This window comes from Zootoca vivipara, chromosome 7, assembly GCF_963506605.1.
Source record: "Zootoca vivipara chromosome 7, rZooViv1.1, whole genome shotgun sequence".
Lineage (NCBI taxonomy): Eukaryota > Metazoa > Chordata > Lepidosauria > Squamata > Lacertidae > Zootoca > Zootoca vivipara.
In genome coordinates, this window is record NC_083282.1 from 70,141,430 (window position 1) to 70,164,336 (window position 22,907).

The 22,907-nt window shown below is 44.1% G+C and overlaps 1 protein-coding gene across 1 annotated transcript; it reads left to right on the forward strand.

The window, feature by feature from the left end:
* The first annotated feature begins 808 nt into the window (after positions 1-808).
* On the forward strand, positions 809-22,557 carry MYBL2 (MYB proto-oncogene like 2). The gene is made up of 14 exons (XM_035123051.2): positions 809-1,026; positions 3,238-3,325; positions 4,165-4,233; positions 4,450-4,542; positions 5,793-6,013; positions 6,322-6,478; positions 7,089-7,358; positions 8,728-9,105; positions 9,750-9,889; positions 10,277-10,376; positions 11,321-11,434; positions 12,927-13,043; positions 17,669-17,794; positions 20,311-22,557. Exons 1-14 carry the CDS (start codon positions 1,007-1,009, stop codon positions 20,437-20,439), a joined length of 2,022 nt encoding a protein of 673 aa, XP_034978942.2. The 5' UTR covers positions 809-1,006; the 3' UTR covers positions 20,440-22,557.
* Positions 22,558-22,907: the final 350 nt, after the last annotated feature.

A 22,907-nucleotide genomic window follows, 5' to 3' on the forward strand; every position in this document is an offset into this window, starting at 1 on the left:
ATGAAGCTCGCTGGGGGTTTGCTGGGACTCGTCACTTTCTCTCAGCGCCTTGCCTACCTCAAAGGGTTGTTAGGAGGACAAAATGGTCCGGAGTTTGTGCGCAGTATCCAGACTCTGAATTCCTTCACTCTAACCTCTTGGAGGAAGGGCAGGATAAAAAGTACGAAACCGGAAAGCGTGAAGCGCCGTCCACTAACCCTAAGAAACCACCCCCGCGTCGGAATTCATCAATGGGAAAAGTTACATTTTAGCAGGGCTAATAAGCGAACTCTAAAAGTGAAAGGAAAAGGGGACGCTACTTATTCCGTCTCAACATCTACCGTATTTTCCTCAATGGGAGAAAAAAACCCAGAATAAAGAAGCGAGCTATATAAATACCTGCAATCCACAAATACAGTCTGTTGAAGAAATGTAGCACTTTATAGTAAAAATAATGATTTCGCCTATTGAAATAATAAGGAGAAACCGATTGCACCCATCTTATTTCCCACGTAAGCATTTTTGCTTTTGTTTCTTCATTGCTTGCTGCAGTGTCGCAATACCATATTTCACTTTATTAGATTTGGAGCGGCTTTCTCCTTTAAATAGATAGAGAGATACAGTAAAACAAAGCTGCAATTTGCCCGCGCGCGCCACTTTCTCTCTCTCTCTCTCTCCACCTCTTCTTCCTCCGCCTCCTCTTTTTCCCTCCCAAGAATACCCTGTGTGTCGTCAGTCTCGCGCGCGCAGCGTCACTCCGCCGGAAAAGGTGGCTGGCTGGGGCGGAGTTGGCGCGAGATAGGAAAGTGCTTTTGGGAGTCCTGGGCGGGCGCGAGCCACGGAGCTGCACTTGCAGCAGTAGTAGCAGCAGCCTGGCTTGCGCGCGCTATTGAGAGGGGGTCCGTGAGTGGCATCCGTCCCCCCCACCCCCCTCCAAGTTCTGGTAGCCTTTTCTGTTCTTTTGGAAGTTCATTTTATTATTATTTTGATCATCGTATGATTTGAACGCAGAGGAAAAAAAGGCAGGATGTCTCGCAGGGCTCGCTGGTGAGTTGCCTTTGAGGCGGGGGGGGGGCGGGAAAAAAGAATATTGCAGCTGTTTTTGGAGGCATCGTTTAGGATGGGTTGGAAAGGTGGTGGGAAATCCATTCCCCGCCTGTTTTCCTTTCTCTCCCCCCTCCCCCCCCCGCAACTGATTGACCACGGTAGTGGAGCATGCACAGGGATAGATCTATAAATTTATTTGGCGGATGATTTATTTGCCGCGATCTGGAAGGGAGAAAGTTGCTTTAAAGGTGCTTAAAATGGCCCGCGTGAATTTGCAAGGGCGGGGAGAGGAACTTAGCTCTTTTTTGCGCCAAGCGGTGCGGGAGGGAGAAAGGAAGAGCGTCACTCTGCTCTCCCTAGTGATCCATTTGTCCTTTTTCATCATAATTATTAGTATTAAGCTGATACTTCTGCAAGGAAGAGCAGTTCGGTTATGAAAGGGATCGTGGGCCACAGTCTGGAGCGGGACCCCCCCCCCAGATCTTGTTTAGAGGCCTTCAGGTGCTAAAACAAGGAGAGGAACTGATACCGGTAACGAGCTGGCAAAGACTCGAATTGGGATTGCCTGGATGGTGGACCTAATGGTTGTTTATATGAGGACTGCCAGGTCCAGCTACGGGGGGGGGGTGGTGGTTGGGAAAGCTGTTAAAAATCATGGCTTATGACTGCATCCTAAACTCGCTTTACTGGGCAGTAGGCCCCACTGAATTCAATAGTGCTTACTTCTGAGTAGACGCACTGTATCTGTGAGGAGACGGCCGGGGATGTTCTGTACATTCAGGCTGCTGTAATGATGTGTGAAAGACAGCATGACATTCCTTATATTATTTGGTGTTGCATTTATATATTCTCCAAGGAGTTTAAGGTCGTGTGCATGGATCTCCCATTGAGCCGCACAGCAAGTTACATGTGAGGTGCATTAGGCTGGGACACTGACCATCATGGTTGAGGGGGAGTTTGGACCCTGGTCTAGTCTAACACTCTTAAATAAGCAATGCACACCAAGTGGCCTAGATGCCTGCCTTTGGGCCAAACTACCTGTGGCCCAAGGGTGTGGTTGGCCTCCAACTCCCATTAACCCCAGCTGGCGAGGCCAGTGGTCAGGAGTGAGGGAGTTGTAGCCCAACAACATCTGAGGGTCTTGGGGCCTGGGCGAGTCATATGGTGACTTGGTGAGTCATATGGTGACTGTTCTACCAAAACTCAGGCTACCAAAAAATCTGTTGGAATAACAATGTCTTGTGCTTTGGTAAGTCTCCAGAGGGAGACAATTCCAAAGATGAGGACAGAAGCTGGATTTGCAAACGGAATCAGTGGTTTTGAAATAACGTGAAATTATATATGGAACCTTCTCCCCCACTGCTTGTTCTTCTCTGTTTTTTAACCTTTTATTTCTGCCTAAAGCTGCAATTCTGAACTCTCCTTACTTTCTAGTAAGTCCCACTAAATGTCTTATGAGGGCACATGCTTAAGGCCATTTATTATTTTATTGAAGTGTTTGTAATCCGTCCTTTCCATAAAGGTACAAAAGTTACAGTAAAAACAGTCAAAAACATCAGCACTGATTGGGGTAAAAGGGGAAATTCATTTTGCAGCAGCTTGTCTAAACAATAGTACAGTTTTCAGAACTTACCTAAAAGCAGGCCTGGGTGGTTCCTGCTGAAGGATCGATAGCTCAGACTCTTAGTCTGAGGGTGCTGGGTTCGAGCCCCATGTTGGGCAAAACGATTCCTGCATTGTAGGGGTTGAACCAACTCTACAATTCTATAGTTCTATGATTCTGCTGGTAGCAAATTCTATAGGGCAGGGCCTGCCACACTAAAGCCTCAGCCCCAGTGAAGTTCAGCCGAACCTCATGGGTGCAGAAGATTTTGGAGTTCGAGGTAGAGCATAAGGAGTCAGGTCCTTAAACTACTTTGGCCCCAAGTTGTTTAGGACTTTGTGAATTACCACAAGTATCTTGAACCTGTCCTGTTAGCAAACCAGCAGACACATGCTCATGTTCACAATGAATGAAGTTTAAGTATTTGTTTTTATCTACCTACCTACCTTTCTCCTTTGTATTGTATTGTATTGTTTCAATGGGTTCTGAGGTATGGGCTGGAGATACTAGTCGGTGTTAGAATATTGGGGGGGGTAATTAAAAATCTGTAAAGCGAGATAGTAACATGCTCTCTTTTCCCATTTGCTTTTAAATTTTGTTTGCAATAGTGAAGAGCAAGATCAACTGCATTACCAAGATTCAGATGCATCTGAACGGCGGGATAACAGATGCAAAGTCAAGTGGTCACGTGAAGAGGTATGTCATGTGCAGATTGTGTTGAGGAAAGTAGGGAGTGTGGCCTTGGGGAGCTGAATGGAAAACGCTTTGCTGACATGTGATATGTGCTACTTTGAAAATCCTTAGAGAAGTCCTTGTATACACATCCAATGAAGAAATAAAATGGGAATGGAATGCATAATTTGCCTGTTCCAGCCATCTTCACCTCTTCTCTCCTGCTGCTTTCCCTACTATCATGAGGACTAGAAACTTGCTTTTAAATGCAAACAAGTTCAGACATTCTCCGGAGGCCAAAGTTCTGTGCTTAAGTATTGCATGTCAGATTGTTGGAATACATATAGCATTACTTGTCCCAAATTGGCCAAACTGAGTGGAAAAAGATATGAACCAATGGACTTGTGTGTGTGTGTGTGTGTGTGTGTGTGTGTGTGTGTGTGTGTGTGTGTGTATCGTTAAAGACCGGGCCTTTATCACCATCTTAGCTATTGTGTTATGAGGAGAGGCTCCTGGAGCAACTGCGAAATAGGCATTCTGTCCCTGACAAATAAGATGGAACTACCCAGTTCATCCTGCTTTCCGCTATAGCACCCTGCTACTTCAGAGTGCAACACAAGACCTAGTTTCTAGCTAGCAGCTCAATTTTCTGGGTGGTACATAAAAGTACCTGGAATGCTGTGTTGAAGGTCAAACCTCTGTTCCTTTCCCTGCTATGCTGTATCTCATGATGTCATGGTGTCACAAACCTCCATTTTGGTAAATTCCATTCTTTTGTTCCTGAAATACATAATTTAGGTAATGAAACAACATACTGTATACGTTACTTGTGCGCCAAAGCTGATGGCTTCGCTTTTTTGCAGGATGAGCTCTTGAATTCACTGGTGACACAGTTTGGACATGACTGGAAGTTCCTAGCAAGCCAGTTTCCTGTAAGTGGAGTTTTTCAATAGAGTGGAAGGTTTTGCTCTTATTGTTTTGCTGGGGTGTTTTGGAGCAGAGAGGAATATGGCAGAGTTGCAAAAGATCAAGCTGCTAGTTGAAAAACAAAAACAAAACCCTCTCCCTGCATGATACTTTTGGTTTCTCTTTTATGCCTACCTTATGAATCTTCACTTTAGCATGTACCTATTTATGTTTGCTCATAGAACCGCACTGAACAGCAGTGTCAATATCGCTGGCTTCGGGTGCTAAACCCTGTCCTGGTTAAAGGTCCTTGGACTAAACAAGAAGATCAGAAGGTAACTATTTCTCCACATGTGTCTCTTATAGTTGAAGAAATTGGAATTCCTTCTTGCAGGTATCCCAGTATTTGAAAGGTCCTGCAGTATTGGCTGCCACCCTTCATCTATCAAATACAGGGTCTATTTTGTCCGTGGTACAGATTCCTAACCCTAGCAGCTGTCTGGTAAGATTCTGATTTGATTCTTAAATATCCTCCTTAAAAACGCATGGAGCATCATGCTGTCTTAACTCTCCACCATCAGCTGCTATCCTAAGCTTGCAGTCCTGTGTGCTGGTAAGTTCCAGCAAAATAGGCTTGCACTTTTAGTAACTTGGTAATGTGTGTTCGTACACTTCGTGCAGCCATTGCACTGTCCTTAGGGTAAGGTAACTTAGTTTGCTTGGTAGAAATCAAACATGAGTTACCTTACGCTAATGGCTGTTAAGCTGGGCAACTGTAAAACAGCAATGTACCGTATTAATAAGGTAGCAAGCACAGAAGCTCATATAATTATGTCTCAGTGTTACTGTTGAATGGCACTACGGTATGGGATGGTGAGATCTAAACCCTTCCCCCACCCCAATTCAATGGCTGCGTGGAGCCTACACACATTGGATATTCTCAACCCAGTTGGGAACTCTACTTTTGGAAGCTGCCCAGTTTTATTGAGAGAGCCCTTTGCATGTAATTGTGCATGCACAGGCTCCATGCAGCTATTCAATGGAATCCTGCACTCTTACACTGAATTCATAATTTTTTTCCTTCTGGGTAGAATCATAGAATGGTAGAGTTGAACATATGCGCAGTGAAGAGGGATGCAGGTAGCGGTGTGTTCTCAACCACTGAGCCTCTTGGTCTTGCTGATCAGAAGGTCGGCGGTTCGAATCCCCATGACAGGGTGGGCTCCCGTTGCTCTGTCCCAGCTCCTGCCAACTTAGCAGTTTGAAAGCATGCCAGTGCAAGTAAATAAATAGGTACCGCTGCGGCGGGAAGGTAAATGGCATTTCTGTGTGCTCTGGCTTCCATCAGTGTTCTGTTGTGCCAGAAGCGGTTTAGTCATGCTGGCCACATGACCTGGAAAACTGTCTGTGGACAAACGCCTGCTCCCTCGGCCTGAAAGCAAGATGAGTGCCGCAACCCTATAGTCGCCTTTGACTGGACTTAACCATCCAGGGGTCCTTTCCCTTTCCCATTTAATGCACAGTGAGGATGGAGTCTGCCACCGTGATCACACAATGAATAACAATTCATCCCCCCCCCCATAAGGTCACTGAATTAGTGAAGAAGTATGGCACAAAGCAATGGACGCTCATAGCCAAGCACCTGAAAGGCCGGCTGGGCAAGCAGTGTAGAGAACGCTGGCATAACCACCTGAACCCAGAGGTGAAGAAGTCATCATGGACAGAGGAAGAAGACCGTATCATTTGTGAGGCTCACAAGGTTCTGGGGAACCGCTGGGCTGAAATTGCAAAGTTGCTGCCTGGGAGGTATGTTCCTTACGGTCCTTTGCATTCTTTTGTCCCATACTGGGATTGATCTATCAAACAAGAAAATGGAGGGGGGCAAGGAGTGGTCATCTGCTTTGCATGCAGAAGATCCCAGATTCAACCCCTGGTGCTGGGAGAAAGCCCTGTCTAGCACCCTGGAGAGTCACTGTCAATCAGTGTAGACATTATTAAGCCAGATGGACCAATCAATGGCCTGACTTGGCCCAAGGCAGCTTCCTCTGTTCCTAGGATGCTTCTCCTCTTGTGATTCACTTTTCAATGATATGTGTGCACTTTCTATTTTACAGGACAGACAATGCTGTGAAAAACCACTGGAATTCCACAATCAAAAGGAAGGTAGAGACAGGAGGCTTTCTTAGCGAAGCAAAAGACTCTAAGCCCCTCTATTTCCTGGTGGAGGTGGAAGGAAAGGAAAGCCAAACTGCACAAGAATTCGAAAGCCAGGTATTGCAAAGCATTTTTATGTTTCTGAAAATTTTATTAAACAGAATATATTTAGGCAAACCTCCAAGTGATAGTGTCACAATATTCTACACGGCCTTAAATTAATCTTTTTTTGGTACGTTGGAATTTTTTTGGTACGTTGGAATAAGGTTGCAAACTTGGGTTTTACATTTGTAAAGCATCTTGCAAAATCCACTCATTTTTAATTCAGGGGCCCAAATGGCAGATGAAAGCAGGAGTTTCCTTTGTAGCCAAGATGCTGTTTTGGAATCACTGAAGGCAGAACTGTTTGCATCATAACCACTTTCTCATTTGCATGAGGAGTTAGCACCGAAGCTTCAAAATAAATCTTTAGCAACATAATCCTCATATATCAAGAACTGTTCTGTGGGGTTAGGATCGCGGCCTCATTCAGATGCTTCGGAAATGTTTCATGGCTTTGTGCTTTTACTGTGAAGGGTGTGATTTAGCACTGCCGGATAGTGTTTCGGACTCATGATTTTAGTACCTGATTTTGCAGCCTTGATGCTCTTTGAGTGCAGCTGTTTACTTGATTTGCTTTTGTTGCTGTTGTGTAGTAGTCACACAAATCCTCATTTGCTTTCCACAGCAACAAACCTTGTTGACAGACTGGCCTGTTCAGGCCGTGGAAATAAAGCAGGAGGTAGCCACGGATGAAGAATACCTGCCAAAGCCGCCTCCTGAGCAACTCCCAGAAAGCCTGGCGGACGACACTATCGTGGGAGCATCAGAAAACACAGCGCCTGACAGTGACCTGAAGGAAGGCTCCTCTCACTACACATGGGTGGTCGAAGCAGGCAGTTATTTGTGCACCTCTACAGCCCCAGCTATTACAGAAGCTCTGGACATGATTGAATCTGTAAGAAGTGGATTTGATGTCTATTTCAGTAATACGGTCAGGGCTGAGGAGTTTGCTCATCATAGGCTCTTTTGTGCTATGATCATAATCACCATCAAGTTTATTTGTCCTGTGTGCCACTTCTCCTTGGTAGAGCCATGCTCAAAGCAGCTCACAGCAACATACAGGATAAAATATAACAACGTTTCTAACAGCAGTTCCCAGTTATCGAAGTGCTGTTTTTTTGCAAAAGCCTAGCCTTGGACCCCCTACTTTTGAAAATTTTGATGTCTCTATGGTAGTTTTTGTTACGTGAATGGTGCCACGAACCCCCTGGGTGGGTTACGCAGACCCCCAGTTGGGAACCACTGCTCTAACAGCAATTTAAATACCAATATCAATAGGGCCAACAAACATCTCAAGTTAATCATCACTGCAACAGTGACTTAACAATAAAATACAAAGCATCAAAACAGCAGCACAAACAATCCCCTCCTCCCCTTATTGGCAGGGAATTGGCACAGTAAGGGCGGTTGTAGTTGAGGTGTGAAAAAATTATGCTTGGTGCAGCAAAGGAGGAATTTCTTTCCTTTTCGTGAACGTGGGGCCATCCATTGATGCTGAATGGGGTGGCAGGTTCAGGGCAGACAGAAGAGTACTTCTCCACACAGCACATAGTTAAACTATGGAGTTTTTCTTCCATGACATGGGACAATCGTCACTATAGGGGTGGGTTAGGCAAATTCATGGAGGATAAAGGCTATCAATGTCTACTAGTCATGGTGGCTAGATGCTACTTCCAATCTCAGAAGCGGCTGGGGAACACGAGCGGGAAGTTGGTGTTGCATTCATGTCTTGCGTACAGGCCTTCCGTTGGCCACTATGGGGAACAGAATGATGATTAGATATCTGTGTGGTCTGATCCAGCAGGAAACCTTTAATGTTCTTGGAAGCACTTTCCCTCCCTCCAGTTTTCTACTGGTTTTTAGTATTTGTGGCTGAGACAATTTAAAACTCTGTTGCCTTTATATGTAAAACGAAACCCAGCTATGCTGCATTTTCCCCCAGTGTTGGGTGCTGATTTTTTAAAGCAAAGTGTGTAGAGGATTGTGGCACAGGTTTTTTTGCACCTAGTTCCCATTCAAATCAAGAGGCCTTAAGTTAGAAGGGTAAGTTAGCTTTTCCACATGGATTTGAATGGGATCTCACTGAAAATAACTTGTTCCATATCCAAGGCCTAAGGTTCCAGTACGTAGCTCGTGCATTTGGTATGCATGATAATTGCTCAAATCTACTCGTGCCAAGTTATTCTGCCACTCATTCTGCCCTGCCACATAATTTGTCTGCAGTTTTATCCTCCCAACCTTTCTGAACTTTCCTATTCTGGCAGGACCCAGATGGTTGGTGTGACCTGTTTCAATTTGACCTCCCTGAATACCTGTCTACAAGTAACAGCAGCAGCCCAGATAGGCAAACATCCCTCAAGCCCTGCTCCACCTCGCAGAACGTGACAGAGTACCGTTTGGATGGCCACACCATTTCGGACCTGAGCAAAGGCAGCAAGGGCGAGCTCATCCCCATCTCCCCTTGTACGGACATGAGCTTTGGTACACCGCCTTCTGTGCTTAAGCGGCAGAAGAAGAGGAAAGTCGCACTCTCGCCTGTTCCAGAAGCGTGGACCAGTGGCAACCTCTCTTTCCAGGACTCCTGCAACAGCATGACTCCTAAGAGTACCCCTGTCAAGACGCTGCCATTCTCCCCCTCCCAGGTATGGAGGTGCAAAGAGTGGGCAGCAAGAGTGAGTCAGTGGCCACCTTCATGCATGACATTTTATCTTCTGCAAATCACCCTTTTATTCTTGAGTGATGTCCTCCATTTATTAATGGTTCACTGGAGCCCACATGGCTTTTCTATGGAGATCTGCTCACTTGACTTGTCAAAATCAATGGGAACCAGACAGAAACACAAAATTTGCTGTAGAGCCTGCTTTCTTATTGTATTTTTTTTATATATAAGTCATGTTAGATACTCTTCCTACACTTCCATATTTAAGTATACAGCTTGGAAGACCTTTATCCAAGAAAGATCAGAGTGTCCTGGTCGCATGACTTTTGTCAGAGATAACAAAGACTGCTTTGGACCCTCACTCTCCAGACATGATTTACAGGTCTTCTTGGACTTACTTGACCACAGATTCAGCCACTTGTGGTGGAGGAAAGCACAGCCTCACATGCTTCCTTATGGCCAGGTGTTTAAACATGGAAAACTACCCTTGGTCATATTATACTGAAAATGTAAAATCCAGGGCTCAGGAATCACCACACAAAGTTGAAATAGATTTGAAAACCAATCCGTTACTTAATCCAATTCAGCTGATGTGTGTTGACTCTTCTGATTTCCTTTCTTTGGCAGTTCCTGAATTTTTGGACCAAGCAAGACACTCTTGACCTTGAGAATCCATCTTTAACTTCTACTCCTGTGTGCAGCCAGAAAGCGATAGTGACTACCCCGCTACACAGAGACAAGACACCGTTGCTTCAGAAAAACTCAGTGTAAGTCTTTTCTTCCCCCGATTCTCACTCCAGCACGTATCCTGTAGGCTTCACTGATATGTCTGGCCCTAGTGTTCAGTGTTGGGAGCACCTAATCCTATAGTGACACCAGTGAAGCTACAGCGGTTTGGTCTTGGGCGAGGGACCACTGTGCGACGCATTCCATGCAAATCCCACTGACCTTCCTTCAAGGAAGAGCATGTGAGCTGGTATTTTTTAATTGTTTGGATATCTGTTTATATTGCTCGTATGCTTCCCAGTAACGGTGTTGTCTGGGTAGCTTACAATCAAGGAGGAATTAAAATACAACAGTTAATCGACAAGTCACAAAATCTGTAAGACCTAAAAATTCCTGCAGCAAACCTCTTTCCTCTTTTGTGCTTTCAGATTTGTGACACCTGATCAGAAGTACATCACGGACAATACACCTCATACACCCACACCTTTCAAGAATGCTCTGGAGAAGTTCGGACCAATTAGGCCTTTGGTATGTGTCTCTGTTTCTCTCTCTCTCTCTCTCTCTCTCTCTCTGTGTGTGTGTGTGTGTGTGTGCGCGTGTGCGTGCTGTATAGTTGTTTCGTGGGTCCTACCTGTATTGCATTCCATTGTGCTTCTACTGCTGGGACCGCAGAGCTATAATTCTGGATCAAGTCCCCCATCTTAAGCAAAAACACCAAGCCAGCATTCAGCAGAAATATCCTTATATTAGTATAGAATGAAATGATGCTTCACACGAAAATTAAAAGATTAGCAGATTTCTAGACTGTCAGCTAGATTCAACCTGTCAGGTTTTTTTGGCCTATGAGATGGTGCTCTGCTTGTCTGAACAATGCTGATTTTTTTATAGGTTAACAAAGTAGGTCCAAACCAGCAGCTTTCAGTTTCATTATGGCTCTCAGCAAGCCCAAGCATTTTAAGGCTGCCATTTTATTGTATTTTTCTCTATTAAGGAATCACACAATTTCCTTATTTTTAGATGTGTCTTTTTCCTAAATTGCTATGGGTGCTATATCAGTCAAGCTATGCAATAAGGTTATGGGGGCTTGATCTTGCCACATTTTTTGGTTCTTCGTAAGGAGGATAAATATTCAGAGGCTATTGCACTCCAATAGTTTTAAGGCTCTTGCAGTTTTTCAGACACACAGCTCTTTTCTCAAAGCTGCATGCTGGGCTTTGCTGCTGTCTTTGAGCATGTAGCTCAAGAAGTCCGAAGAGAAGTGTGCTCTGCGAGTCCTTCCAGGTCAGGTTAGCTAAGAGCCAGTTTAGAGACACAGACTTTTGTGCGCTATCAGAAAGAGCCTTTATCTGTGATGGAGATCTACACAGTGGCTACGAAACAATTTTATATTCTCGTGCTGGTCACGTATATTGTTCATGATGGAAAGTCTGGAAGCACAACTTTTTCTCTTCCTCCTGCATCCCTAACCCCAGCCTCAAACGCCTAACCTGGAAGAGGATTTGAAAGAAGTACTGCTGAGCGAGGCTGGTATTGAGCTGATCATAGAAGATGATGTGAAGCCAGAGAGACAGAAGAGGAAACAGGGTGTAAGTATCATATTTATTATACAAGTATGATCTGCAGGAAAATGGTGCAGTGTGAAGTGCTTCTCTTTAGGGTTTCATCCCCTGCTCATCAAACCTTCAGTTGGCATTCAGTGCCCATTGAGCAGGCTAATGCCTCATTGAGGTGTTTTTACCGGGAGTAGGTGGTTCCTCTCAAGGGAGTTCCTAAATACTTTTGGTACTTCTGCAAACTGTAGAGTTGCTCCAAGCCTTCTGAGAGCTCCCTCTTGCATGTGCATAGAGCCACGAGGACCAGTACTAGATAAGTGAGGTAACTGCTCATGTATGTAAGAGCAGGCTAGGTCATTGGGACCATTAGGGTTCTGCAAGAATTGGATGCATCCAGAATGCTAAGCATTTGCTAACAGTATTGGCTGCCCCCACCCCCGCCCCCCAAATAAAAAGAGAGCTGCAGCATCTTTTAAAAACTGGTGATAAGACATTCATTGTGGACCACAGCAGATTCTCTTTCCCAGGGTCTAAAAGGATGCAATTCTTCCTCAGTTTATATTTGTCCACAAGCATGATACTTTGTCCATAGGCATTGCAGCTAGCAAATTCAGCTTTGCACTGGCAGTACAGTGGTGCCTCGCTTAACAAATGCCCTGCTTAACGAAATTTCCGCTTAACGAAAGGTTTTATCTAGCGGAGGTTGCCTCGCTAGACGAATTCGTTTTACGAAAAATTCATCTAGCGAATCGTGGTTTCCCATAGGAATGCATTGAAATTCAATGCGTTCCTATGGGCAAAAAAAAAAATTAAAAAATTCAATGCATTCCTATGGGATTCGCTAGACGAATTTTTCGTTATAAGAAAAGACCCGTGGAACGAATTAAATTAGTCTAGCAAGGCACCACTGTATTGGTTATGGTCTGAAGCTAGCTCTGTACTTCCCCAGTGCTGCAGTCATAACAGCCAATGCATGTATGTGGTCTGCCAGTTTGCACATCATTATGGTGAAGCACCACTGATTTTCACGCAGAAGGGCCCACGTTTAATCACTCGCATATCTACGTAAGGTGTGAAGAGACTCCTGTCTGAAACTCTGGAGAGCCACCGCCACTCAATCTTGGCCAGGGAACCTGTGGCTCTCCAGATGTTGCCAGATTCCAACTCCCATCATTCTCAGTGAGCGTGGTCAATGGTCAAGGATGATGCGAGTTGTAGTCCAGCAACATCTGGAGGGCAGAAGGTTCCTCACCCCTGGTGCAGACAGCCCTACATTAGATGAACCAGTTGTCTGATTTGTAGAAGGCAGATTCCTTTGTCCCTATGCAGAGATAGTAGTATGGAGTCTTGCTGACAGCTGTCAAGTGGGCTCAAATGAATTCGTTCTCCATAACTTACTGGTGCCCCATGAAGCTTTCACGGCAGCTCCCTTTGTTCTAAAATTTGAATACAATGCTACTTCATCCCCAAATTGTTGCTTTTTGCTTTTTGTTGGGACTTAAATATTCTTCTCTTGTCTCTCCAGATGCACAGGAGTCCCATTAAGAAGGTCAGGAAATCTCTAGCCCTTGACATTGTGGATGAAGACTTGAAGCTGACAGTTTCCACCACGGCCAAGCCTGTTTGCTTCAAAAGTTCTCAGGTGAGTCGTAATCAGATGGGTGGTGGTGATATTGGGGAGTAGATTTAAGCAGCTAGAAACTCTTTAAGATCATTTTTAAAAAACCACAATTATCTGGTCCTTGTGGTTCTGAATATAAAAGCTTGGAACAGGCCAAACTATGAAAATTGGGACAAATATCTCACAGGCGTTTGTGTTACCTTTGCCAGAATGCGACCACAGTGGGCTGCAGATTTCATCAGAGAAGTGGGTGGTTCCTTCCCACAAAATACGAGATTGCCATTTTGATTGGAAAGAGTCCCCCATTCTGCACCAGCGCTACCTGAATCAAATCTGCCCCCCACCCTTGAGTGTGTTTCAGTGAGGATCAAACTAGACAAGGCACTTTTGCTGTGTCTCATCTAGTTTGGCTTTTGGATACCTCCATATATTTTTTTGGCAATGGATATGCACTGAGGCAGGCCATAGCTCAGTGGTAGTGCATTTGAATACAAAATGTCTTAAGCTGAATTATTTGCAGTCGGTCAGAGAAAAAACATCTGTTGGATATTTTCAAGATAGTAGTGAGGGTGCCAATCAAAAAATGGCTGCCTTGGGTAAATGACATAATGTGAAATTAGAGTACAGTCATCATTGCTCCTCCTTTTCCTGATTGTGGAAAGTACAACAGTGAAAGGCACATGAACCCTGTTTTCTCCAATGCCAATCCTAAACCAAAGTGAATTCTTAAAGAGTGCCTGGTCTTTAGCTTCTGCACAGTCTAAGCTTATTTGCAGAGTTTTCACAACTTAGATTTGCCATTTAAGGAGGGGATTCTTGAACACTCACCCACACTTATTCACAGAAAACAGGTTCTAGGGAGTACCTGATCTCAGATGACCCTACCACAGGAACACTGCATTCTGGTTGCTAGGGGAAAAGAAAGGGCAAACACTGTAGATTCCAAGGACTACTAAAAAAATCAGCCAGAAGCAAGGAAAGTGCACTAAAGGGGAGGTGGAAAGCAGCTCATTAGGACCTCAGGCATTTCTACCGCCCGGTGTCCAAACAACTTGCTTATCAATCGCAGCTTTGACTTCGCTGACAGGTGGGAGCAGCCAGGCTGACTCATTTCAGAGACATGTGCTTAGTACATTGCAAGTACTTTCAGTACTAGAATCTGGGAATTTAAACAAACTGTTTCCTTGTGAAGCAACCCTTGGTGGGCACTCATTTCTGCAAGTGGCATGTTAGTGACTAGCCTGTCCATGCTAATGAATACCTTGGAACTCTAGGTTTGTTTTTAATTGTGACAAATCCCATATGACTTTTAAAAACAATTGCTGAATGTCTGACCCTCATTAATTCTGCTACAATAATCAATGTTTTGCTTGCTAACGGGGGGTGCAGTTGTGCAGCAGTACAAACCGGTAGGCAACGGCTTTTCTCATGCATGCTGTAAAACAGTTAACCTCTGTAGAGTTGCAGCAAGGCTGCATTTGGCCCATGCTGCTTTTAGCAACCATGCCGTGGCAGTCTGCCGATGAGAGGCTCAGGTTGTTGCAGGTAAAAAGGGTGGTGAAAATCTGCTGGGCAATTGGCTCATAAGAGGGGGGGGGAAATGGGGGAAAACACGCATTTGCGTGAGAGAATAAGATGAAGCAAGTCTAGGAATGGTGCTGAAAAAAAGAACGCTTTGGGAGCTGGTAAAGCCAACCCATTTCCTTGTGACATATTTACAGTGGAACCTTGGTTCTCGAACTTAATCCATTCCGGGAGTCCATTCGACTCCCAAAAACTTTCAAAGACCAAGGCGCGGCTTCCGATTGGCTGCAGGAGCTTCCTCCACTTAAGCAGAAGCTGTGTCACAAACTGGAACACACACTTCTGGGTTTGCAGCATCTGGGAGCCAATTAGTTCGGCAGCTAAGCAGTTTGGGAACATCTACTAGTAAGGTGCAGCTAATATGATGCCTTCCAGATCTTTTGAACTACAACTCACATTATTCCTGATCATTGGCCATTTTGGCTGGGGGAGTCTGGAGTCCAGCAACATCTGCAGGGTGTCGTGTTGGCTACCTCTGATGAATCCATATGCAATGTTGTCCAACTGTGCCCTTAGGTGGAACTTTGGTGTGCTTCTGAATTGTGTATGTATGCATATTTTCTCATAAATACATATCCCATTGAGTTCAGTTAGATTTAATCCTGGTTGTGTGCTTAAGCATTATAGCTTAAACATCTTAAAAAGCATACTACACATTTCCTAGAAGCAGGGATTGGAATTTTAGATTGTACCATTTAAGACCAAGCAGGACTATTTAATGCTCCCTTGTCACTGAAAACACTTCGCATATAACTTCTAGGTTGGTGAGTCAGAGAAAAAGTTTTAATACTGCTCTCCCCACCCCCCAATAAGATGAACTCTGAAGTGTTCCAGTGCACTACACCCTCTCATTTGTGTAACATTTACACAATGTTGACTTTCACATTTATGATTCTTGGAGGATGGGAGACCTGGCTGCTCCAGCTTGTTCACTGGGTAGACTTGGGCAATGGGCCTGTTAACAGAATCCTGAGATTCTTAAAAAAACAACAACAACACAACCCTCAGCTAATTAGGATCAGCTGTCAGTCATAGGATAGTGAGCTGGCAAAGGCAGGTGTAGTGGTTACCATGTTGGAGTTGCATGACTTCAGCCCTGTGCAGAATTACCCGGGAGTACGCTCCATTGAACGCGGTACTCCTGATTGTACAGGTTAAACTTCTTAAAACACTGAGATTTAATGAAAGCACTTTAGCCTGCTGAATTGCAACCTTTAGCTTTTAATTAAAATGGAAGCAACCTTGCAAATAAGCGTTGGCATTTAAATTGCAAGCACGTTGCAGGAACCCCATCCAAGGACAGTATTCTGCTTAATTATTTCCCTCCCGATTTCTACTGTAAAACTTGAAAACCTTTTTTTCCCTCGCCTTCTTCGCTTGCCGGAACAAGAAAGGTCTGTCCGTTATTCTGGTGCTCCGGCAGGTGATGTTGCTCCTGCTCTGAAAGCATCCTGGAGCCGCAGTTTCCTATGGCCACCATTCCTCTTCTACCCACACCACTGTTCACACAACACGCTACATGGTGTGGGAGGAGTTTGTGAGGGTTCACACTGCCTCTCCTGGGCCTACCAAGGGGCTGTGTAAGAGTCAGGCTCAAGTCCAATCGACACGGACAGCACAATTTGCTAAGATGCCCAGCTTCTAACCTGCCAAAAATGTTCAAGTATTTCTCCACATGCATTGTGACTTGAAAGTTGAAACCATTGGGAGTCTGTAGAAGCTATTGTTTTCTGTGACCAGCAGGCAACCCTATCTTTTACCCTTCCATCATGGTTGTGGGGTTTTTTTTGGGGGGGGGGAAACTGCCCTTGTTCTATGACTCATTTGTGCAGCGATTGGAACAATACGCATGATACTGTTATCCATCAGCCGTGTTGCCTAACCTCCTTGCCAGCAGGTGTCCATGACAATTAACAGTGGAGCGACGCCAAAGGTTGAGTTTTCCCATTATTCCACAGTAATAGTTACGGAGTTTCTTAGTCACAGAGACCCACTGCTGAATTTGATGCTAGACTGCACAGCATTAGGCTATCAGGCTTATTGTTCTGGTCTCTGCCCCAGTGATTGATTTACAAAGTCCTCTTTTTCTCTAGGAAGCCTGCACCGTTACAGAAAGATAAGAGAAACTTGATTACATTTTTTAAAAAATGAGCTTTTCTCTTCTTTTTCTTCATTTTTATTTGAAAATAAAAAGCTTACAGCCACAATCAATCAACATGTTTCCAATTACATATATCATTTTGCTTTTATATCATGTTCTTAAAGGTTCTTAATAATTCTTCAGCTACCACCTTCTACTTTCTTCCCTCCCTCCCAACTTCCCCTCACCCATGTGTGATCTTACTGGTATTTATATTATTGTTTCTTGTTGTGTTAACAATTGTTTGTACTTAATGATTCTATCCTTTGTACTATTGTCTTGTATCCCTGTGAGTATTTCCTTTCATGTTTATATTAAAATTTATTTCCATTTCCATATTTTTCCATAAATGTCTCTACACACTCCCACTCTCTCTTAACTTTTTGCTTGGAGCTGCCTCTAATTGAAGCCATTAATTTTGCCATTGCCATAGTCACAAATCTTGCTTCTCCATTCTGATATTTCTGGTATTTTTCCTGTTTTCCATTTTTTTGCCACTAGTAGTCTCGCCGCTGCTGTCCCGTAGAGGAATATGTTCTTTTTGTCTTTGAGAATATCGTTAGTTATTAAGCCCATCAGATATGCTTCTGGCTTCTTAAGAATTGTGCTCTTAAATATTCTTTTCAGCTCTTCATGTATCTTAGTCCAGAATTGTTTAATCACCTTGCACCCCCACCACATTGTTCCCACCTCTACTTTACATCTCCAACAAAGGTTTAGATTTTTTAAAAAAATATAAATCGTAGCCAATTTCACTGGGGTATTGATTACATTAAATATTTGCTTCTTTGCCTGCCTCCACTTCTTTTTCTAAAAAGAGGATTTGGGAGGGAAATGAAACAGGTTAATCTCAGCAGTGCCGTTCGTTGTAACTTTCGTTTTTCCCTTTGGTTGATTGCACTCTGTGAACTTCCTTCCACAGTCCCTAAACCTCTCTTTGTCAAGCAGCAAGAATGACAACAGCTTGCTCAACAGGGGGTTTGTGCATGTGACTGCAGAGAAGGCCCCGTCTTCCAAGAGAACCCAAAGCAAATTCAGACCACCTTTGGTAAGCACAGTCCGCTGGGGAAACTTTGCAAGTGCTGCAGTTATGGGGAATTGAGAGACTTGTAGTACCAGAACCTGCCATCTCCATGAGCTTTGTGAAGGTTGTGCCCTGCTCAAGTGCCAGGCAACATGGTTGTACGCCTGTTAATGATTTTGCATTTCTTAAATAAATTAAGGTCCATTGTGGAGTTTATGAAGAGTTGTGATGGTTAATTTTTCCATCATTTGACTAGAGTCTGCTTAGTTACTATTTCCCATATTGTTTTGTGCAAGCTTAAAACAAAATCACACATGGAGGGCATAGCTGCCAAGTTTTCCCTTTTCTCACGAGGAAGCCTATTCAGCATAAGGGAATTTCCCTTAAAAAAAGGGATAACTTGGCAGCTATGATGGAGGGTGGTGTTCAACGAATCTTTACTCAGAGTAGACTCACTGAAATTTGAGCCCAGAATCTAGGTTATAAATAAGTGGACCGAGTTTTTAAAACAAAATTCTGTTGAAAAAGAATCAGGTGGGGTTGGAGAGAGAGAGAGAGAGAGAGATATTATCCTCCAGTCCCAGGTTACATCAATATTATTTACCATGGTATTTTGTGTGAGCCGCATTCTAACCTTGCTGAAAAGTTGTTTTCTTGAATTGATGGGCATATAAGCTGCTTAAAAGTTTGTGGTGAGGCATCTGAAATTTCACAGCAAATCGATAACTTGTAGCCCCAATTGTGACACTGACTCCAGCAGTATGAGTCTTCGGGTTCCTGGTTTTGGGAGTGGTACCACTGGGGTTAACCACAGATGACCACCGCCAGATGTAATTGTGGTTGTCATTCTGCAAATGTGGTTTTGCCCACTTTTTGACTTACTTTTAATGGTCTTGAGATTCTCGGTCATTAATCTTTCCTGGCATTGCTACAGCAGTTAATGCCTAATATTCAGGAAATGGGTCTTAGGAATGTAGGAAGTTGCCTTATACTTGTTCAATCCATTTATCCATTTAGTCCTGTTATCTGAGGGTCCCTTTTAGCTGGAGATGTTTGGGGCTGAATTTGGGACCCCAACCTGTTAAGAGTATGCACTTGAACACTAGTTGCCCCCTCCTGCTTCCCTATCCCAACTCTCACCCTGTGCAACACTTGAGTAAGCTGTACAACTCCTTGACTGGCAAGCTATGCCTCTGAAAATATGATCCAAAATGAGCGAACTTCCTTCTGTGAAGAAATCGTGCCGTTTGTTCAGAATTCAGAATTGCTTTTCAGAATTTAAATTGTGTGTGTAAAGTATGCAGCCTTATAACTACAAAGAGCCTGCTTTGGAGACAGCTAAGGAAGAAATACAGCACTGGCATCTAAAATTATGCTGGTGCCTTTGGCGGCATAGGGATGGGGTGGGCAAGTGAATGTGGCTGTGCCTATTGGGACTTGGGCTCCTAGGAAACACATAATTTGGGCTATCAATACAGGGCAAAGTATCCAACAAAGCAGTTCCATGAACGTAAGAATTTCACAGCAGAACTTAGGCATCCCTAGCATCTGTTCCGCAAGGTTGCTGGAACTCCCACAACAGTTAAAACTATGGAATTGCTTCCCACTGGAGGCAGTGATGCCCATGGAATTTTATGGCTTTACAAGAAGATTAGAGAAATTCATAGAGGTCAAGTCTATTGATGGCTATGTTCGGCCTCCGCTGCCAGAGACACTATGCCTCTGAATACCAGCTGCTGCGAATCGCAGGTGGGCAGAGTGTCCTTGCTCACAGGCTTCCCACAGGCATCCGGTTGGCCACTGTGAGAAGAGGATGCTGGACTAGATAGGCCACTGGCCTGATCCAGCAGGCTCTTATGTTCTTAAAGGATTTAGGGGGCATGTGGGAAGAGGAGATGGAGGGGAAGCTCCATTGTGCAGTGAAAAGCCCTTGCAGCAGCGTTTCCCAAACTTGGGCCTCCAGCTGTTTTTGGACTACAGTTCCCATCATCCCTGACCCCTGGTCCTGCTAGTTAGGAATGATAGGAGTTGTAGTCCAACAACAGCTGGAGACCCAACTTTGGGAAACCCTGCTCTAACAAAACTACCTTATGTTGGATACAACCCTGGGACAGTAAGCATTACATGGCTTAAACCCATTGAAGCCTTTCAAGTAAATCCACCCCCGCCCACCCACCCCCCAAAAATTACTAGTCCTCTATGCCAGTGTTTCCCAACCAGTGTGCCTCCAGATGTTTTGGGACTACAACTCCCATCATTCCTGACCACTGGTCTTGCTAGCTAGGGATGATGGGAGTTGTAGTCCCGAAACATCTGGAGGCACACTGGTTGGGAAACACTGCTCTATGCATTTAAGTTGTTTGTAGCACATCAACGGTCAGTGAGAAGTTGGGGGACTCATTCTCAACTTTTTGCAAAAGCTTCCCTATGGGTTCACCTGAGCCAATTCTGACTCCTGAGTGAGAGGCTAATTTACAAAATTGCATCAGGAAGCTTTTCCCAAAAGTGTGCTTACTTTCTCTTCTCTTTTCCTTTCTTAGATGTCCAGTGCTTGGAAAACAGTGGCTTGTGGTGGTTCTAAAGACCAGCTGATCATGCAAGACAAAGCTCGACAGGTCTTGGGCGTGTTGAAACAGAACCACACATCACGGACATTAATCTTATCTTGAAGAACTCTTGTAAACTCTTGTAGCCATGGGTGGAGGGAGGGAGAGGAAGAGAACCGAACCTGGGATGACGCTCTTCTATTCTCATACCAGCTCCTTCTTTGTGACTCCTGAGCTCTGCCATAGATGTTTTGATTTATTGCTCTAAATTCTGAGTTCTAAGCATGATAGAGAAAACAGTGTTCAGAAGAGTTTTGTTTTTTTTTAGTTTGGCAACAGCCCTGCATTAATTGAACTGAGACATTCTCACTTCCCTTGAGAAGCCTTCTCTACCTCCCTTTTCATTTTGATAAACAATCCGTTGGCTTGCAAAGAGGGACATAAGAGAAGTGAATCAATTCATGGTGAAGAGAAAGCCCTGGACTTCTGGATTTGGTTTTGCCTTCTTTGAGATCCTTCAAGTGTAATTATGTTTAAAGTCCCTGCCCATTCCACCTGGCTCTTTTGGAACTTTTGTCTGATGGTAACGGGCAAAGGGATTGAGTTGGAAGGAAGAAGAACTGCTAGCAGTTGGAAATTTCTGCAATATACTCTTTAGATTGGACAAACTCTGTGAACTGGGATGTGGTCTGTTGCACTATGTAAAGGTAGGCATCAAAACCTCTTCTCCAGAGTGTTGCAGTCTTAAGAATATCAAAATCACTGCCGCCAAAGATACTCCGGCACACCATTGCCTCTTACCCTGATCTGCTATTGCTTGCTAGGTTGCATATGATGTTGTGGTTTGCTTCTGAGTACTTTATATTTCCAAGTCCACCAGATGGTGCTGATGCCCATCTTTTCACTCCAGCTCTGATATAAGGAAAGGTGCAGGCTGCTTGAAGCGAGCTGGTCTGCTCAGTGCTGGGAGAGTTAATCGGCTTCATCGCTTCACAACTGCTATGGTAAAAGGAGCTTTTGCAGAGATCTGTGTAAATCACATGCAAGTGAAAGTGTGGCCCACACCCCTTGAAAGAAAGCCTGTCCTAGATAAGATACATCTCTGTCTCGCAGTACTTGTCTTCAGTCATGTTATAGATAGGTTCTTCAAAGCACTCTTACACTTTGCTTCAGATTAGTTTGATGTAATCCCTGGGAAAGCAATTCAAACAGATCTCCCCCATTGTGTCAACCTTCTCCTTTTAATGGCTTCCACTAACCAGGCCTGAGCTGAAACAATAGAGGCCAGAGAGTAATGTGGTTCTGTGCTGTATACTCCACAGCGCTTCAGTTCTAGATGCCTAAAATGAATTGCAAATTGGTGATGGATACCACAGATTTCCATGCTTCCCAACCACCCACTATATGCTAACAGCCATATAGGTGAATGACATATAAGTTAGCAAATGCCTGCATCAAACAGGTACACTGGGCAGGAAGTGGTGATTGGCTGTGGTCCCTATTGACTAACCAGTGCTTGCCTTTGCATAATATGTGAAATAATCCTTGCAACCAGTGAAGTGCATTGATTTAGAGGACAATCTGGATGCAGGAAGCCTAGTTGTATAAGAAGAGCTCTGCTGGATCAAACCAAAGGCCGGTCTGGTCCAATACCCGGTATCCCATAGTGGCCAATCAGATGCCTCTGGGGAGTCCATGAGTAAGATAGTCGTCATTTCTGAGCAACTGGGACACAGGCATGGTTCCTCTGATCATAGCCATCATGATAAGTAGCCATCGATGCCTCCCATGAATTGATCTAAAACCCCTTTAAAGTTGTCTAAATTGGTGGCCATCTTCGCATCTTGTGGAGGTGAATCCCATAGTTTAGCTATGGGATTTGTAGCCCAGTCAGAAGTACTTGGAGATTTAAGTGTGCATCTGCATCCTGCAACTTATGATGGGTGCTTTAATGCACATGTTTGGAGCAAGAAAATGGATTTGACCAACCGATGCCTCTGCAACATGTGCTTATATGAAGAGCGGCATACTTCTCTTACAGGTGAAACTCGGAAAATTAGAATATCGTCGAAAAGTGCATTTATTTCAGTAATGCAACTTTTTATTTTTTATTTTTCTTTTAATTTTTACAAATGCTTTCTTTTGGAAATTCCACAGTAATAAAACAAGTAGTTACAATAATACAAAAATAAACATCGCTATTACATTTCATTAATTACATTCCATTTATAATTGACCCACCTAACGACAAATAATTACAAATAATTAGTTTTTAAAAAAATGATGTGTGTGGATGAACGATAAAATTATTCCTGTTCTGTAAGGTGCCAAAGAATAGAGGCTTACCAAGTGTGTTCAGGCTAATTAAACTGTGGGACTTGAACATTAAATAGCACCGTGGAATCTGCCCAAGTGACCTGTAAAGGTGGCGCATGGTGTGAGGGGAACAGTGTGCCTATGAAAAGAGAAAACTGATAGGCAGCACAGCCTGCTGAGGAGGAAGATGGCCTGAAAGGAACCTATTCTTAGCAATGCAGATTGTCTGTCTTGGAAGAATAAGAAGCTCCTTCATCCACATAGATGCAGGAATC

Coding starts and splice junctions, on each gene's coding strand:
- MYBL2 (XM_035123051.2), top strand. CDS start 1,007: ATGTCTCGCAGGGCTCGCTG. Junction 4,234..4,449: donor TCCTAGCAAGCCAGTTTCCT/GTAAGTGGAGTT, acceptor GTTTGCTCATAG/AACCGCACTGAACAGCAGTG. Junction 9,106..9,749: donor TGCCATTCTCCCCCTCCCAG/GTATGGAGGTGC, acceptor TTTCTTTGGCAG/TTCCTGAATTTTTGGACCAA.